At 40.5% G+C, this 19,722-nt stretch overlaps 1 protein-coding gene across 3 annotated transcripts in view; it reads left to right on the top strand.

The window, feature by feature from the left end:
- Positions 1-19,722, top strand: part of MCM8 (minichromosome maintenance 8 homologous recombination repair factor) — a 48,290-nt gene that overhangs the window by 9,121 nt on the left and 19,447 nt on the right. For all 3 annotated transcript variants that reach the window (XR_009211484.1, XM_032142097.2, XM_032142100.2), the window contains 6 exons: positions 2,900-2,985; positions 7,078-7,229; positions 7,472-7,667; positions 11,683-11,713; positions 12,753-12,893; positions 17,578-17,719. Coding sequence is in view for 2 of the 3 variants with exons in the window: in XM_032142097.2 (XP_031997988.1) it covers positions 2,900-2,985; positions 7,078-7,229; positions 7,472-7,667; positions 11,683-11,713; positions 12,753-12,893; positions 17,578-17,719 (748 nt within the window). In the remaining variant the exon portion in view is untranslated. The remainder of the gene's footprint in view (positions 1-2,899; positions 2,986-7,077; positions 7,230-7,471; positions 7,668-11,682; positions 11,714-12,752; positions 12,894-17,577; positions 17,720-19,722) is intronic.

The following is a 19,722-nucleotide window of genomic DNA, read 5'->3' as shown; positions in this document are numbered from 1 at the left end:
TGCTGGTAGTGTTAAGCAGTTACCATTTCTCCGTATTTTCATTAACACCTGGTATTGTTAGACTTGCACATTTTTGACAGTTTGGTAGGTGTAAATAATACTGCATTTATAATGTGAATTTTTCTGATTTCTGTTGTGGTTAAGCATCTTTTCATATCTTTAGTGGCCATTCAGTTTCTTTCTTTATTGAATTTTCTATTTATATCTAATGTTCATTTTCCTGTTTATTGGTTTATTCTTTAATTTTGTTTTTTAGAGATGGGGTCTCATTCTGTTGCCCAGGCTGGAGTGTAGTGACATGATCATAGCTCATTTACAACCTTGAACTCCTGGGCTCAAGTGATCTTCCCATCTCAGCTTCCCACGTAGTTGGGACTACAGGTGCCAGCCACTGTGCCTGGTTCTATTGGTTTATTGATAGGAGTTCTTTATACATTCTACATACTAATTATTGTTGATTATATATGTTAGATATTTTCTCCCAGTCTTTGGTTTGTCTTTTAACTTTGTGAGTTTTTTTGTTGTACAGTTTCACATTTTGACATGATCAAATTGTTGTCTTTTCCTCCATAACTTGTACATTTTATGCCCTGCTTAAGAAGCTGTTCTTCGGCTGGGCGTGGTGGCTCATGCCTGTACTCAGCACTTTGGGAGGCCAAGGCAGGCAGATCACCTGAGGTCAAGAGTTGAAGACCAGCCTGACCAACAGGGAGAAACCCCATCTCTACTAAAAATACAAAATTAGCCAGGCATGGTGGCACATGCCTGTAATCCCAGCTACTCGGGAGGCTGAGGCCGGAGAATCACTTGAACCTGAGAGGCAGAGGTTGCAGTGAGCCGAGATCACGCCATTGCACTCCAGCTTGGGCAACAAGAGCAAAACTCCACCTCAAAAAATACATAAATAAATAAGAAGCTGTTTTCACTCGAGCATTATAAACATATTTCCTACATTGCTTCTAAGAATCCTAAGTTTTGTTTTTTATCTTTAGATCTTTTGTCCATCTGGAATTTAAGCCATTGGTGAATGGCATAAAACTAGGGATTTAAGCTGGGCATGGTGGCATATGCCTATAGTCCCAACTACTCAGTAGTCTGAGACAGGAGGATCTCTTGAGCCCTGGAGTTTGAGACTAGCCTGGGCAGCATAGTGAGACCCCCATCTCTTAAAAAAACAGACTAGTGATCTAATTTTTAGGTGAAAAGCTATTTGTCCTGTCACCATTTATTAATTAAGCCCTCATTACCATGGATGTATAATGTTTCCTCGGTGGTACCCAGAGTCATCTTTATCACCATTGGGCTTTAATAAATTTAACATTTGTTAAAATTTTGCTCATGTGAAGGGTTGAATCCTTAGTGAGGTAAATAATCCCTTGAAGAATTAGAAAGGGAAACGTAAGATGTTTATGTTTGAAATTCCTAAGGCTTCTTTCTCTTACTGGAAGAAGAGGGTATGTGAGATTCAGCTGTTGGTTTTGAATAATCAGTGGTGTTGATAGATGGGTTTCATCTGGTGTTTGTCTTGGCTTAAGGTTCAAGGTACATCCTTTAGCTCAGAGGCCAGAATTTAAATCCTGATTTAAACCAGATATTTTCTTCCTTTTATTTTGAAGACGGGGTCTCACTCTGTCACCCAGGCTGGAGTGCAGTGGCATGAATACAGCTCACTGCAGCCTCGACCTCCTTAAGTCAGATATTTTCTAGACAGTGTTTGTTCAGGGTATTTTCGTGCCCTCTAATAGATGAGGTAGTAGCATTGACTCATGAGTGATGTCGTGAAGAGGTCCTCTATTTGTCTGAACTGTAGGGATTTGAAGTGACAGAAAGATGGCTGTTTCAGTTGATCTCTATTCCAGCCACTATTGCTGCAAAACACATCACTCCAAAACTCAGTGGCTGAAAATAAAGCCAATTTTATTAGTTCTCCTGATTTCTGTGGATCAGGAGTTTGGAAGAACTACTCAGCTGGCTAGTTCTGGCTCCAGGCCTCTCATGGAGTTGTAGTCAGATGGTGGCTGGAGTACAGCAAGGTGGCTGGGGGCTGGCCAGGCATCTTCTTCTCCATGTGGCTGTGTGGGCTAGTTTGGGCTTCTTGCACACAGTATAGCAGCTCAGGGCACTCAGTCTGCTTATATGGCTGCTGACAGCTTCAAGTCAAGAAGTCCAGTTGGTAGGCAGAAATGGCCTTGCCTTTTGTGAGCTAGTCTCAGAAGTTGTGCGACATCACTGTGTCACATTCTTTTGGTTACAAAGTGAGTCACAAGCCTTCTCAAATTCCAGGAGAAGGAATTAGCCTTCATTTCTTAATGGAGGAGTAGCAAGGTTCTAAAAAGACTTGAAGATAAATATTGTTGCTATCATAGTTGGCAAATACAGTCTGCCACAGTCTGAATTTATAAATGCTTCTTGAGATCCAAACACCAAACAAGTGCCTGTGTGGTATAATAAATATTACACTCTACAGAAAGTGCAAAAGGAGCCCAGATGAGAAAGCTGGGGATTAAAGAAAACTCTGGAAAGCCTTTTGAAAAGGAGAAGATTGGCATTGGGCATGTGGGACAGAATAAGAGGGGGTGTTCAAGGAGCGAGAGGTGGCATGGGCACAGAGGAAGCAGTAAGTGCTTCGTGTGGGAGGCAAGCAAAGCACCTTGCATACCCATTGCAGGATAAGAACAGTAAGCGAGAAGGATCAGTTGGAAAGTGCCTCAAAAGCTCTCGATGTTAAATTGTTGCAGGAGGAAATAGAAAGTCATTAATCTCTCAGTGGATTTTACTTTACTAGCATCCTGAGACCAACTTTTAAAACAACATTAAATGAAATGTTTTAACTGAATTTTCCTGAGGTGTGATTATAGTTTATCAAAATCTGAATGTGAATTACTTTTGTTTCATTCAGTGTCCTGTGCCTGTGTGTCGAGGCAGGTCATTTACTGCTCTCTGCAGCTCTCCTCTCACAGTTACAATGGACTGGCAGTCAATCAAGTAAGCAATCAGACTGTTACATAAAAGGCAGTCTTTAGCTGTCACACTGTTGAGTAAATCCATAATTTCACTGTATTATATTGTATGTTTTATCTAAATGACAAAGTGTATAATAGTGTATAATAGATGGTTTATTTGATGAAGAATTTTTATGTTAAAATAATTGTCTGTCTTTTTATTTTTTTATTTTTTTGAGACGGAGTCTTGCTCTGTCGCCCAGGCTGCAGTGCAGTGGCGCGATCTTGGCTCACTGCAAGCTCCCCCTCTGGGTTCACGCCACTCTCCTGCCTCAGCCTCCTGAGTAGCTGGGACTACAGGCGCCCGCCACCATGCCTGGCTAATTTTTTTGTATTTTTAGTAGAGGTTTAGTTTAGAGGTTTCACCGTGTTAGCCAGGGTGGTCTTGATTTCCTGACCTCGTGATCCGCTCGCCTCAGCCTCCCAAAGTGCTGGGATTACAGGTGTGAGCCACCGCTCCTGGCCTAAATAATTGTCTTTATTTGAAATTTATTCTCTGTCAGATTCCAGAAAGGGTTCATTATGCAAATATTGTGTCCTACTGAGAAATAGTTGATTTTATATCTCAATTATGTGATTAATTGAACTGGATATAGGCCATAAGCAAAGCTATATGATTCATTCCATAATGAGCTGTGATAGAAATAATATTGTTTCGAAGTTTTCAGATAGACTTCCTTTGAAATGGCATGTTTCATTTTATGTTCTCAATGTTGCAATGGGGCATTTTACTATACGGTTTTTTTAATAGCTTTTTTTTTTTTTTTTGCAAGTCAGAGTTTTCTTTGTGTATGTATTTTTCATCCCATAATTGATTCCATTTTTTCTAGCTGTAGATCTATAGCTCATCCCTAAATATAAAATTATGAATGGTTTTGAAGTCAGTGCTGTCTAGCAAACCTGGCTGAAATGAGATGGTCCTAAGAACTAAGAACCTAGAGAAAAGATGATGGTCTGCTGCTAACTGCTTCACCCCCTTCTTCCCTGAAAAATTAAGACTAACATATATAATAATTAATTGTACTATAGTGAGATCTTTACAAACACCCCATTTTATAAAAGAGGAAATGGTTAAGACTCTTGAGTACGATCGTGTGGCCTATGAGTGTAGTAGAGCCTGATTTCCAACCCAGTCTGTGGGACTTTACCACTTAAGAGGGACAAAGGGTTAGTCTGGAGGTCGTAAGTTATTTCAGTTGATTATTCACAGTCACTTACAGATCAAACTTCTTGTTCTACTCTTTCCTCCCTTCTCACTACTGCACTTGACTCATCTTAAAAAAGTGGGTGTGGGGGGGGTGAATTGATTGTGAAGTGGTGAGTGATCTTGGAGCAAGGTTTGAAGTCGTGCAGGTTAGGTGGATGCCAGCGCCTGGCCCATGACCTGAAAAACATTGAGAGGTAGTCTAGATGTATGATGAATGTATTCCAAAGTTATTATTTTAATGTTCAATGATTGTGTTTACATTAATTATTAAGTAAAAAAAGCTTTAATGTAATAACATGTGCATGTTTTTAAAAATTCAATCAGTGTGGAAAGGCACAGTCCCCACAACTTGCCGTTACATTATACATAACTTTAGATACCATTCTTGTGTGTCTTTCATCCTTCGCTTTACTGCAGTCGTTCTGTGAGCTGAGGACATTAGAAACATACTTGTTCTTTTACCTTCTAGACTTTCTCAGTTTCAACATTACTTTAAATTGTCAAGGTTTACCTTTTGTCTTCTAATTATAATTGTCTTCCAGAGTTTATTTATAGGTCATGTCTAACAAAAACAATAAACAGGCATTTACATTTTTATGTTAGTAAAAATGCCCGATATGGCATTCCCCGGGATAAATAATATGAGCTTCTGACTTCTCCTTCCATCTTTTCTACTCCTACTTGCGTCCTCAGTAGTCGAAGCCGGTGCTGGAACTGGCTGGACAGTTTATCCCCCTTTAGCAAAAAACCTAGCGCGTGCAGGAGCCTCTGTGGATCTGACCATCTTCACGTTCCACTGTCTCTTCCATTTTAGGGGCCATTAACTTTATTACCACAATAATTAACATAAAACCTCCAGCTTTGTCCCAATATCAAACACCCCTTTTCGTCTGTTAAGTCCTTATTACGGCGGTCCTTCTACTCCTTTCCCTTCCCATTTTATTAACATAAAAATGTAAATATAGCTCAACAAAGAACCAAGTGAAGTGATCAAATGCCAAGCAAAGGAGATGTAATTTATGTCACTGGGTTTTGTTTTGTTGGTTTTTACCCCTTAAATGAAAATGACTCAAGCATCAAATTATCTTTTCTTATACTCTGCTAGTTATTTGGAATTATCCCACATTTTAGTGTGCATCATATTTGGACTGTAACTTTGTCATTTAGTACTTTATTTTTCCTAAGGTTTCTAAGTGCTGGTTTTACTTCTTAGAGTATGCCTGTACCATTTCACCATAATTTTCCATTCTCTCTTCAATATACTATGGAATACATGGAATCCACCTTTTATTCTTAAAAAACAAAAACAAAAAAACATACCTTCCTTCCGCTTGAGTGTGGATCAGTAGTTCTCCAGACCTGCATCCTGCGTCATCCTGGGATCTTGCTTCATTGCATTTTTTCTAAGGAATATTCCCAAGTAAATTTTCAGAAAGTATACAGGACGGGTAAAAAGTTCTAAGCCCTTGCATGTCTGAAAATGTCTTTATTTGGATCTTAGTCTGGCTAAGAGTTTGCCAGCTATTGAAGTCTATTTGGTTTTAATTTTCTCTGCTGTTTATGAGAGGTCTGGTGCTCATCTGATTCTCATTCCTTTGAGGACTAGACTTTTCCTCCTCTTTGTAACTGTTTTGTCTATCATGCTGTGAAACAGTGAAAGTGTATCTAGTCGTCTCTATCCTGCTTGATTGGCAGGATCTTCTGTCTTCAACTCTAGAATATCTGACTTTTCTCAGCTTCCTATCAAATGCATTCCTTGGATTATTTGTTTTAACTTTTTCCTCACTCTTTCATTTTCTTTGTTCTGTTTTCTAGATTTCTTTGGCTTTTTCTTATATCTTCTCTACAAATGCTCGATTTTTATATACATGCTTTAAATTTCCTTGATTTCGTACTTGTTTCCCCATAGTTCCCTTTTTATAGTGGCTTATTCCTGTTTTATGATGGCAATATTTTCTCAAAACTCTTAGGCAGTTTTTTGTTTTTAATGCTCCCTGAATTATTACCATTTAGTTTTCAAATGTATGATGAGGAATGAGAAAGTATTTGAAGTAGGTAAGATAGGTTTCCTTTGCAATTTTTTAGGTAGTAGTTTTTTCTCACAAGACTTTACCTCTGAATACAAAGATAAGGGTTTGGGCTATCAGATTTTGCTTTATGAATGTGTTTTTGAATTGGAATTGGGTTTCTCAAATGGTAGAATGAAGAGTCTTTATTCTGAAGCTCTGATATTCTCACTGCACAGTTTAGCTCCCTTCACAGGGCGGATGGGTTTGTTTCCTTAGAACAGTGCTCTGGTTTTTGCCAGATGATAAAGTACGTGTTCTTCCCCTACCCATCCGTCCACTCACCTTCTCCAAAAATTCTCAACAGCTATTCCATGACTTGTCTTTCTGTTGATTACCATTTTCTTCCAGCCATCTACTCCTGCCCTCTGTTCCTTCCACATCCGACTTGGAAGCTTCTCTGGGGCTCTGCTAAGAACACTGGGTCCCACTTTTCTTGTACGCTTATAGCTTTTGCCCATGTGTATTCTGGACTTCATTTTGTTTTATCCATCAATACTTTACCATTTGCTGTTTTCAAAAATTTCATTAATATCTCATTTGCTGATGATACCTCTACATACCCCCAAATTTTTAGTGACTCATTTTGGTGGACATTTTGGAGGGAGGCTAGGCAAATACATATGTTCATTCCGCTATCTTGAATTGGAAACTGCTGAAGTAATTTTAGATATACCATTAAACTGTTAATAAGCAAATCTGCTTTTATCTTCCTCAGCATCATGGGAACCCTGAATAGTTAATATCTTGCAGAAACCATCCAAAGTAAGTATTCTAACTGAAAACTATTTAAACTTTTTAGAATCCAGGAGTTGATGTCTGATGATCAGAGAGAAGCAGGTCGGATTCCACGAACAATAGAATGTGAGCTTGTTCATGATCTTGTGGATAGCTGTGTCCCGGGAGACACAGTGACTATTACTGGAATTGTCAAAGTCTCAAATGCGGAAGAAGGTATGGTACAACTCTTTTCATTATTTGTCTCTCAATAATGATTCATCAACATTCATCTTTTCTAAGATGCCCCTGAATCTCAAATAATTTGAGGAATTTCTTGTTGCATACATAAGATGAAACATTCCCTTAAAAGAAAAACATATATTTGTAGCTACCTATGCTTTGTTTTATATTCTAGTTGTGTCATTGTAGGGAAAATGAAAATACCAACTATTGTATTTAATACTTTTAATTTACAGGTTCTCGAAATAAGAATGACAAGTGTATGTTCCTTTTGTACATTGAAGCAAATTCTATTAGTAATAGCAAAGGACAGAAAACAAAGACTTCTGAGGATGGGTGTAAGCATGGAATGTTGATGGAGTTCTCACTTAAAGACCTTTATGCCGTCCAAGAGATTCAAGCTGAAGAAAACCTGTTTAAACTCATTGTCAAGTATGTATGCTGTCATTTGAAATTTTATTACATAGATGCATGTTGGGGGTTCTCTTGGCTACAGGTAACCAAAAACTAGTCAAAGTGGTCGGCAAACTACAATCCATGTACCAAATCCAGCACTCCATCCACTTGAGTATGGCCTATGAACTAAGAATGGTTTTTATATTTTTTAATGGTTGAAATAAATTAAAAGAATATTTCGCAACACATGAACTTATATGAAATTCAGATTTCAACCGGATGTGGTGGCTCACGCCTGTAATCCCAGCACTTTGGGAGGCTGAGGCGGGCGGATCACTTGAGGTCAGGAGTTCGAGACCAGCCTGGCCAACATGGTGAAACCCTGTGTCTACTAAAAATACAAAAATTGGCCGGGTGTGGTGGCTGGGCGCCTGTAATCCTAGCTACTCGGGAGGCTGAAGCAGGAGAATCACTTGAACCCGAGAGATGGAGATTGCAGTGAGCCAAGATCACGCCATTGCATTCCAGCCTGGGCAACAAGAGTGAAACTCTGTCTTAAAAAAAAAAGAAATTCAGATTTCAGTGTCCGTAAATAAAGTTCTGTTGGAACACAGCCACACTCATTCATTTACACAGTGTGCTGCTTTTGTGCTACAGTGGCAGAGTTGAATAGTTGTAACAGAGAACATATATATGGCTCACATATTTTTGCTTTATCCTTTTATAGAAAGAATTTGCTGATCTCTAGTTTAAACAATACGGAATATTTACTATCTTATACAAGAAGTTTGTTGCTCAACAGAAGAGTGAGGGAACAGTGAATTCCAAAGCCATTTCAATTAGTTCTATGTAGGGTGTTGTTCATAGAGATTCAAATCGAATTAACATATATTCAAAAAGTATTTGATAATTTTATTTCCATGCTATTGCCATGCCGTGGAGAAGCAGCAAAGTATAGGCATTTTTTTGCCTTAGTGGTTAAGAGCTTTTCTTTGGAGACAAACCTAAGTTAGACTCCTGCTTTGGGCATTTACTTCCAGTGTGATCTGGGACATATTACTTAATTTCCCCTTTATTTGTATCACCTTAAAATGGAAATAATAAGACTTACCTCAGAAGGTTGTTCTAAAAATTAAGTGGGATTTTATAATGTACTTAACATAACTACTGCAACATACTGTTACTTTGATAATTTTTTGACAATTGTGGGGTAATTTTGAAGAAATAGGAGAAAATGAGAGAGACTGAATAATAGATATATCTAAGAGAGGTAAAGAACTGAGAACGTTTTGAAATGCATTGTATTATAAAAAGTGATCTTGGCCAGGCACAGTGGCTCAAGCCTGTAATCCCAGCACTTTGGGAGGCCGAGGCAGGTGGATCACCTGAGGTCAGGAGTTCAAGACCAACCGGACCAATATGGTGAAACCCTGTCTCTACTAAAAATAGAAAAATTAGCAGGGCATGATGGCAGGTGCCTGTAATCCTAGCTTCCTGGGAGTCTGAGGCAAGAGAATCTCTTGAACCTGGGAGGCGGAGGTTGCAGTGATCTGAGATCGCGCCACTGCACTCCAACCTGAGCAACAGAGCAAGACTGTCTCACAAAAAAGAAAAGAAAAGAAAAAAAAGTGATTTTGTCATGCTTTGCTGTTCAGTAGGCTCAGGTCTGTAAGAGGATTTGATGCTTTTTCTTTCTGGCTTTAATATGTTAATTAGCTGACTGAGTAAAGAATAGTGCTCCACAGGGGTTTTTTGTCCTTAAATCCCACTTCCCTCTGAATAAAAAGCCATCCAGACCCACCCTGGAAGAGAGGCTGCTCTAACTTAGGGTTGCTGGGGTGGTCTGGGAGTGAGTCTGAGCAGGTGGCCAAGGAAGCAACCTGGTCGAGAATCCAAACATCTTTGGTTCCTCTTAAAGGTTGTAAATTAAAACTGAACATTTTTAGTGGTCCCTCTTGTCCTGTACTTATAGAAGAGTAAGTATGGAAAACTTTAGTTTTCTTCCCACAGTTTGCTTTTTCCCGCCCATGTGTGAGATTTCAGCATCAAAACTAGAATTTTTCATGGTCCTCCATTATCAGTCTAGCAGAGATTGGCAAACTAGGCAGGCTGCCTGTTTTTGTAAGTCAAGTTTTATTAAAACACAGCCGCACCCAGTTTACTTACATTACTCTTCATAGTTGCTTGCACGATACAAGTTGAGTAGTTGTGACTGAGACAGTATAGCCTGTGAAGCTGAAAATACTTTCTGGCCCTTTAAGAAAAAGTTTGTCAGTAGAAGTTTATGTTTTAGTTTAGATTCCTTCAGAAGCAATGATTTGGGTCAACATAGTTTACTTGGGAGGTGATTCTGGAGTTACTGGTAGGGAAATGGGGAAGTGACGGCAGCCAGTGTAGGTGCCTTGACGAACAGGTGACCCACTAGCATCTGGGACATAGTCCTCCTGGGCCAGTGGAAAACTCCACTGTGGAAAGCCAGCTTCAGTGTTTTTCCATTTAAGGGCATACATTTGGGACTGCCCCCAGGAGTATTAAACACCTCAGCACTTCTGGCCTGCCCATCCTGCCTGCTGATGATGCTTGTGTGGCCATAGAAAGGTCTTTGGCAGACAGGTGCAGATGCCAGTAGGAAGCCGGAACATACTGAACAGTGAGTGCCAAGGGGATATGAGCACACCACCACCTCCTTCTGTGTTTACATATATTAAAAGGGAATAAAGACCCACGTTTTACTCCTGATTTTCTCTCCCACCCTATTTTTGTTTGTTCTTTGTTTATAAAATTGATAAATGTAAATGTACTGCTTTATACTCTTTTTCTTAATTTTTTTTAGAGACAGGGTCTTGCTGTGTTGCCCAGGCTGGATTGCAGTGGCACAATCAGAGCTCACTGTAGCTTCAAACTCCTGGCCTTAAGTTACTCACCCACCTCAGCCTCACAAGTAGCTGGGACTAAAGGTGTATGCCACCACGCCTGGCTAATTTTTAAATTTTTTTTTTTGTAGATATCAGGGTCTCACTTTGTTGCACAGGCTAGTTTTGAACTTTTGGGCTGAAGCAGTTCTTCCACCTTGGCCTCCCAGAGTTGGATTGTAATCCCAGCCTCCCTTGCTGGGATTACAGGCATGAACCTGTAAACCAAAAATAAAATTCTAAGGCCCCCACCCATTTAAACAGACTTCCTCCTCAGCCAGGGTTCTTAAGGTTTAACCTGAAAGACTGATTCAGGCCACAAAGGGAAGTGGGGGTCAGACATGCCTTATTATACATCTCTGGCATTAACATCAACACAGATTTTCAGTCTGATAAACATTTAACAGCCTGTTCTCTCTGAAACCTGCTAGCTAAAAGCTTCATCTGCATGATAAAACTTTGGTCTCTACAACCTCTTGCAACCCAAACATTCCTTTCTATTGATCCCAGGTCTTTAGACAAACTCAACCAATTGTCAACCAGAAAATGTTTAGATTTACCTGTAGGCTGGAAGCCCATGCTTTGAGTTACCCCACCTTTCTGGACTTTCTGGTTCTACAAATCACTGCACCTGGCCTCATTTTCTTATTTAATTTGACCTTTTGACTTGAACTGAAAAAAATGAAATTTTATCCCATCTTAAGAGTATTATATACTGAGTTCACTTCTTAGTCTCCTTTCAGTGACTTGGCTGCACAGTCTCAAGATGTCTATTCACGTAAAATACAATATAATCCCGTATCCTAAAATGGGAGACCATGATTGTGACGCATTTTAAGGCTAGTTGTGTAAGAAGAGCAACATTATATTTAGTTACTTTAAGATGCTTTGCAAGTATCCTCTTTTCCTTATGCAGGCAGAGTTTTTAAAACATTCTAACCTTTATAGATTAACCAAGAATTTTGAGAAATGTACTCATATTTCTCAAGAATGTAAGAATGAAATTTTAGTTGAGGGGATGTAAATTTTTTACATTTGTCTTTGTTGATATTAAGCAAGTTAAACAAATTGTAAAGGAGATCTCCTAATGGATCAGTGAAGTATAAATTGGAATTTATAAGTTGTGTTCTGTTTTTCAGCTCGCTTTGCCCTGTCATTTTTGGTCATGAAGTAAGTATTTTACTTCATCTTTGCTCAAAAAGTATATAAGGTTAGCAAAAATAACATGTAAAAACTTCACAGAAAATAGCAAATTTCTATAGGCCAGTTATTTATATCTTAATATGAGTCTTTATTTGTAAATTAATGATATGGGAGGCAAGCAAACTATAGCTCCTTTTTTTAAAAGATTTTTTTTTATTTTTTGAGACGGGGTTTCGCTCTGTCACCCAGGCTAGTGTGATGGTACAGTCATGGCTCACTGCAGCCTCGAGCTTTGGGGCTGAGGTCATCCTCCTAACCTCAGCCTCCTGAGTAGCTGGGACTACAGGCATGCACCACCATGTGCAGCTAATTTTTTTGTATTTTTTGTAGAGATGGGGTTTTGCCATATTGCCCATGCTGGTGTGTAAGTCCTGGCCTCAAGTGATCCACCCAATTTAGCCTCCAAAGTGCTGGGATTATAGGTGTCGGCCGTATAGCTCCTTTTAAGAAAAAACTTTTACCAACTAGAGTAAATGTAAATGGGCTTTTATTTTATTTATTTATTTTTTTTTTGAGATGGAGTCTTGCTCTGTCGCCCAGGCTGGAGTACAGTGGTGCGATCTCTGCTCACTGCAACCTCCACCTCCCAAGTTCAAACAGTTCTCCCACCTCAGCCTGCCGAGTAGCTGGGACTATAGGCACGCGCCACCAGACCCAGCTACTTTTGGTAAGAAATGGGCTTTTAAAGTGACTACACACTGCCAGTATTAAAGCAGAAACAAATATTTCTCGTTTTTGTGGAATGGATTTATGCCTTGCAAGGTAGGTCTTAGTAATTTCTAAGATACCTCTCTGATTTTATATGCTTTCAGGTTTTTACTTTTTAGTCATTTACATGATAGAAGTTTGTTTTTAGACTTCCTTTTCTTCGAAAAAAATTAACATTCAGTCATGCTTTTAAAACAATCCCCAAGCAAATCAATGTTATAGAAGGAGGAATACCCCCTTTACTAGTCACCTTTATGTTTTCTTTACTTCTGTTTTTTGTTCTTTTTTCGCACTTGAGCTTGTTAAAGCAGGTTTGGCGTTAGCACTCTTTGGAGGAAGCCAGAAATACGCAGATGACAAAAACAGAATTCCAGTTCGGGGAGACCCACACATCCTTGTTGTTGGAGATCCAGGCCTAGGAAAAAGTCAGATGCTACAGGTAGAAAGTCAGTCGTGTAGTGTTTGTTCTTTTGCTTGTAAAATGCATTAATAATTCACAGGTGAATTTTCTCAAAGCACGTAGTGTGTGTGTTCCAGAGGACATGGTTAGGTGGCGTAAATGAATTGGAATTTGTGTGAGTAATGTGTAACTTATATCTGACCATATTTTTAAATGGAGCCAGTCTCCTGTTACATAGGCTGTACAAACATCCTGGTCTGTTGAGACATCAACTATTAGGAAATATTAACCATTTCTCTAACCATTGTTTTGCTAGTCTTTGTCGTTGTTATGTGACCTCACCTATGAACAGAATAGTTCAGGGGAGTTAAAGCAGGGTTACCTATTCTCCCTCATACAAGTACATAAACACTGTATTGGGCTTTAAGAACAGTCTGCTAAAGGTGTGGGATCTGTCTGTATACATCTCCACTGCTTCTGAGTCCAAATCAAGGCAACTTTTTTTTTTTTTTTGAGACAGAGTCACACTCTGTTGCCCAGGCTGGAGTTCTGTGGCGTGATCTGGGCTCACTGCAACCTCCGCCTCCCACTTTCAAGCAATCCCTGTGCCTCAGCCTCCTGAGTGGCTGGGATTATAGGTGCGCACCACCACGCCCAGCTAATTTTTGTATTTTTAGTAGAGACAGGGTTTTGCCGTGTTGGCCAGGCTGGTCTTGAACTCCTGGCCTCAAGTGATCTACCCACCTTAACCTCCCAAAGTGCTGGGATTACATGCGTGAGCTACCACGCTTGGCCCAAAGCAAGGCAACTGCTGTGACCGGTCATTTGTAGATCCCCAAGAAAATTCTGCCTCTGCCAGTCAGAGCCTAGTGGTTTTCCTTTCCTGGGTTTTATGATGGCTCTAGAAGGTGCTGCTTATTGGTATGCTTGTAGTTTCCTTAAAGTGACACCCAGTAAGCCAGCCATAATATGCTTTCTACTTTATTTTTTTGAGACAAGGTCTCCCTCTTTTGCCCAGACTGAAGTACAGTGGCGCAATTTTGGCTTACTGCAGCCTCCACCTTGGGCTCAGGCAGTCCTTCCAACTCAGCCTCTCAAGTAGCTGGGACTACAGGCATGTGCCACCATGCCTGGCTAATGCTTTTTTTGTAGAGATGGGGTTTTGTCATGTTGCCCAGGCTGGTCTCGAACTCCTGGGCTCAAGCAGATCCACCTGCCTCAGCCTTCCAAAGTGCTGAGATTACAGGTGTGAGCCACTGTGCTTGGCCACTGTGCTTTCTAAAAATGCCTGTGACCCCCTTCTTCACTCGATGTGGAAAATTGACCAGGGCTTCTCTGGCCCTTTGGTAAGTTGTAGTAGTGTGGCTCCTAAATCTTTGTCCAAGGATTGGGACCCTGGCTGCACATCTTAATTACCTTTGGGGCTCTTTGAAAATACCATAGCCCACTGCAAGCCAATTGAGTTAAGAGTTTCCAAGTTAGGGTCCTAGTGTCTATATGTGTACAACAGTCCACAGATGATTCTAATATGCAGCCAGGCTTGAGAACTGCTTTGATCTTGTCATTACATTGTAAACCCACTGTCCTTCGTATCTGAGTCATCCTTTATTGCCTGTGGTTGAGTGTTAAACCAGTCATTTTAATTCCTAGATATTATTATAATTCCATAGATATTTCATCTATGTTTGGTTCCTTTTGGCCAGCTGGGGCTACTTTTTAAAAAATAAATTCTGCTCTGAGACCTCGCTACAATGTAGCCTGACAACAGAGGCTCAGGGTACCCCTTATAGGTGAAACAAAGCTCATAATGAACAGGAATCTTGGTGCAGTGGCTTACACCTGTAATCCTAACACTTTGAGAGGCCGAGTTGGAAGGATTACTTGAGGCCTGGAGTTCAAGACCAGCCTGTGCAACAAAGTGAGACCCTATCTCTACAAAAAAAATAATTAGCTGGGCATGGTGGTGCACACCTGTAGTCCCTGCTACTCCGGAGGCTGCAGCAGGATGATTGCTTGAGCCTAGAAGTTGGAGAATGCAGGGAGCCATCATTATGCAACTGTACCCCAGCCTGGGCAATCGAGCAAGACCCTGTCTTTAAAAAAAAAAAAGAAAAGAAAACATTATGTTTGGAATATGTAGGAAAAGATGCAAGTGGGGATCTGAATTGTTACAGCTTTCTTTTCTGTCTTTTGTGTGGTATTATACAAGTTCGTGTGTGTAACTTTGGAATTAGTGAATTATAGGTGGGAGCCTGCTTTAACCCCTAGAGTGTCTTATCTGTACAAATCTCATAATTTATACATACTGCTTGCAGTATATAAAACTTCCTTTTTTTGCTCTCTCTTTTTTTTTTTTTTTTTTGAGACGGAGTCTCGCCGTGCTGCCCAGATTGGAGTGCAGTGGCGTGATCTTGGCTCACTGCAAGCTCCGCCTCCTGGATTCACGCCATTCTCCTGCCTCAGTGTCCCGAGTAGCTGGGAGTACAGGCGCCCACCACCACGCCTGGCCAATTTTTTGTACTTTTAGTAGAGATGGGGTTTCACCGTGTTAGCGAGGAGGGTCTCCATCTCCTGACTTTGTGATCCACCCGCCTCGGCCTCCCAAAGTGCTGGGATTACAGGCATGAGCCACCGTGCCCGGCCTCTTTTTTTTTTTTAATAAATGTTTCTTGGCAGATAGTTGTTCTAAAATATATCTAGTGGTATTGAAAGTGTTAATACCAACAAGTTACATTGGCAGTTTTTCTTGTTTTTCAGACCTGGAATAATGCCTTTGGCTCAATTTAGAATAGAATCTGTAGTATTAGTGGAAATTAAACATCCTGAATAGTACAGAGTATGGCACGTAAGCCACACTAAGCCAGGGTTTTTAAAAACGAGACTAACAGGCTGGGTGCAGTGGCTCATGCCGGTAATCCCAACACTTTGGGAGGCCAAGGCAGGAGGACCAAGCTGGACAATATAGTGAGATCCCGTCTCTAAAAACAATTTAAAAAAAAATTAGGTGTGGTGGCATGTGCCTATAGTCCCAGCTACTCAGGAGGCTGAAGTGGGAGAATCACTTGAGCCTAGAAGTTTTAGACCAGCCTGGGCAACACAGTGAGACCTTGTTTCTTACAGAAAATTAATTGGCCAGTCATGGTGGCATGCTCCTATAGACCCAGCTACTAGGGAAGCTGAGGTGGTTGTAACCATGCGAGTTACAGAAAAATGCCACACTTTGAGACAAATTTAAGAGTCCTTTGTTAGCTGGCGGCCGAGAGGCAGCTCACGCCCAAAATTCTCTCAGCCCTGAGGAAGGGGCTAGTTTTGTTTTTATACCATGGTCTAAATAGGGAAGGGGGGATTTTAGCTGAAGCAATTTTTACAGAAGCAGAACTGGCAAAAAGTTAAAAAAATTAATTGGTTACAAATGCAGTTACAAAAAATAAACAGCTCCAGGTTACAGGGGCTTAAACTATCACAAAGAGATAAATGCAGGGGTTTTGGGTGCCATCCACTGCGCGCACCCCCAGGAGCTGCTGGTGCAGCTCGTCTCAACATCTTATCAACAGGTGCATTCCTGGATGTGCTCTGAGTCACTTTTACACCAGCTATGCCTGGAGGGAGGTGAAAGGGTTTACAAGTAAAGAAACTAAAATGGAGTCTGTCCGGCTCTCTCTCTGCTAGGAGAGAGTCACTCGAGTTAAAACAAGGTAGGATATCACAAGGTGGGATGATCACTTGAGCCCAGGAGTTCAAGGTTGCTGTGAGCTAGGATTGTGCCACTGCACTCCAGCCTGGATGACAGAGTGAGACCCTGCCTCAAAAATAATAAATATAACAAAACAAATGAAAAATTAGGCTAACACCAACCATTATGAACCATTTACTTTATATTTTTGTGTTTTCTTCTGACCACCTAGTAAACCATCATACTCTGTGTGTTATAAGGTTTCTCAGAAAGACTATATAAGTAACAAAAATAATAATTACTATTTATTGAGCCAGCAGCATAGGATAACAGTGGATGTTTGAGATGTGAATACTGTCCCCTGGAATTGGGCAGTGCACTGCCATACACAGCGGTTTTACATTGGGCACTTATGTGCCAGGTACCAAATTACATGCCTTGCACACATGATTTCATTTATTGTTCAAGGCAATGCTGTGATAAAACATAAGGAAGCTGAGGCTCAGAGAGGTCTGAGAGCCACACAGCTGGTGCATGGTAGAGCCACGATTTGAACAGGTCTGTCTGACTCCAGAGAGCTATGCTTTTAACTCTTGTGCTGTTTACTTTTCTGGCCTGTTATAGCATGTTTGCTCAGAAGGTGAGCATGTATTAAGTCATTTTATTACCTGATGTTTAAAGAAGCATTGGAACCTTCAAAATTAAAATTGGTACTCATGTTTTTGCTTTTCGAACTTGAAAATGAAGCATAAATTGGAATTGTGTTGAGTATATGACCACAGACTTCAGAATCTGACTGCCTGGGTTTGACTGAATCCTGACTTTCCACCTTCATAGCTGTGTAGTTCCTCGTTCACTCTTTGTTGGCCTTGGTTTTGACATCAGTAAATCAGGATATAATAATACCTTTCTCTGCAGGTGATGGTGCACCTTGTACACTAAAGCTCTTAAAAGAATACCTGGCATATACCTAACGTTTGTGAGCAACTGCTGTTAGCTATTACTTCCCTTTTACTTTGGATGATTCTCTTAAACTTTTTGTTTCCTTAGGCAGCATGCAATGTTGCCCCACGTGGCGTGTATGTTTGTGGTAACACCACGACCACCTCTGGTCTGACGGTAACTCTTTCAAAAGATAGTTCCTCTGGAGATTTTGCTTTGGAAGCTGGTGCCCTGGTACTTGGTGATCAAGGTGAGAGGCCAAAGGGAATAATTAGTGATTCTGGGACTTTTTGAAAAGCCTTTTCCTTTTCAGTTAATTTCTTTACATTCTGTTTAAGAGACATTTAGATAGCAAAGTCCTAACCAGTAAGTTGACACTGTCAGAAATAATCATTGGAAATGCAGTATCATCATTTTTATACTACAGAATTGAAACTATACTTAATGTCATTCATTTTCAGAATCTTATAGCAGATACAAGTATATGTAAAAATCAAATAAATATGTATAGCTCCCTAAACTTCCCATTTCATACCACCTATCACATTTGTGATCTTTTTTTTAAAAGCCTGTTTTGAAGCTTTATAGTAAGCTCCCTGTATGGTGGGATTTGGATGTCTTGTGGACTGCCATGTTCCCATTGCCTAGTACATAGGGGCACAGTAAATACTTGTTGAATGCGTTACTGTGATTTAGCTCTAAATAGTTTAGAAACCTTGGCACTGACAAAAAGGTGGATGTCATCCTTTGCTCACAGAGGACTTGTAATAGGAGATTAGAGGTGTTACTTGCGATTTTTTTTTCTTTTTGTGAGACAGTCTTGCTCTGCCACCCAGGCTGGAGTGCAGTGGTGCAGTCTCAGCTTTCTGCAACCTCTGCCTTCCAGGTCCAAGCCATTCTTGTGCTTCCTGAGTAGCTGGGATTACAGGTGTGCGTGACCACATCCAGCTAATTTTTGTATTTTTAGTAGAGACGGGGTTTCACCATGTTGGCCAGGCTGGTCTTGAACTCCTGGACTCAAGTGATCCACCCACCTCACCTCCCAAAGTGCTGAGATTACAGGCTACAGGCGTGAGCCACCACACCTGGCCTACTTCAGAATGAATAGTTTTGCTGTATTGTAACTGAACTCATTTGTTTTTTTTTTTTCAGGATTTGAGTGATAGGTGATAAGAAATCCAGGCATAGGGCCCCGCAAGAAGAAACCTCTACATTGGGCTTTGTCACCTAAGTTTCTCTTTGTGATGCCTTCACCTTATTGGAAAAACATGTTTCCATGCATGTGTCAGGCAGTGTGCAGATTCCAGTCCAGTTAAGGTCGTTCATTCCTTCTGGTTTGCCAGTGACTTTCACATTTCTGAACCCAGGACCTGGTAGCCACATTTGACACAGTTAATCACTCCCTCCTCCTTGAGACCCTTGAACTCTCGTTGGTTTCCTTCTTTACTTCTTTCTCAGTCTTTACTGGTTCTTCATCTCCACAACCTCTTACCTGTTGTTAACTAAGGTGCTTAGTTCTTGGACCTTTTGTCTTCTAGGTCTGTATTTACCTTCTTGGTGATCTTGTATCGTTTCATTGGCTTTACCTACCTATCCGTGAAAAATTCTAAATTTATAATCTCGTTTCCCTTAAATATCAGGCACACACTTCTTATTGTCTACTCAGTATCTCCACAAATTTCTCAAACTTAACATGTCTAAAATTAAAATCCTGATTTTGCCTTTCAAATCTATTTTCACAGTCTTTCTCATCTCAGTAAATGACAACTCTCTCATTCTAATTGCTCAAATCAGAAAACATGGAGCCATCCTTGACTTTTTCTCATACCCCACATTAATCTGTCAGCAAATCTTGTTGGCTCTATGGTCAAAATATATCTGCTATCTAACCACTTCTTCATTACCCTGGTCCATGGCACCATCATGTCTCACATGGATTATTACTGTAATCTCCTAATTGGCATGCCTGTAACCACCCTTGCCCCTTCCTGTTATTTTTAATACAGTAATCTCATTAAAAATTAGATTGTGTTACTCTTTTGCTCATAATCCTCCAGTAACTGCCCGTCTCGCTCAGAGTGAAAGCCAAAGTCTAGAGAGTGGCCCAGGGCCGTTCATGTTCTGGCCTTTCACCTCTTTTGCCTCCTTATCTGCTGCTTCCCATGCCTCCTCTTCTCTAGCTCCACTGGTGGCTCTACCTTGGACACCAGCACACCAGGCAGGTCACATTTCCTCATAAGCGCCTTTGTACTT

This window comes from Hylobates moloch, unplaced genomic scaffold (assembly GCF_009828535.3).
Source record: "Hylobates moloch isolate HMO894 unplaced genomic scaffold, HMol_V3 SCAFFOLD_21, whole genome shotgun sequence".
In the NCBI taxonomy this organism is placed as follows: Eukaryota; Metazoa; Chordata; class Mammalia; order Primates; family Hylobatidae; genus Hylobates; species Hylobates moloch.
Note: the sequence above shows the minus strand (reverse complement) of the source record. Positions and strands in the feature narration are given on the sequence as shown.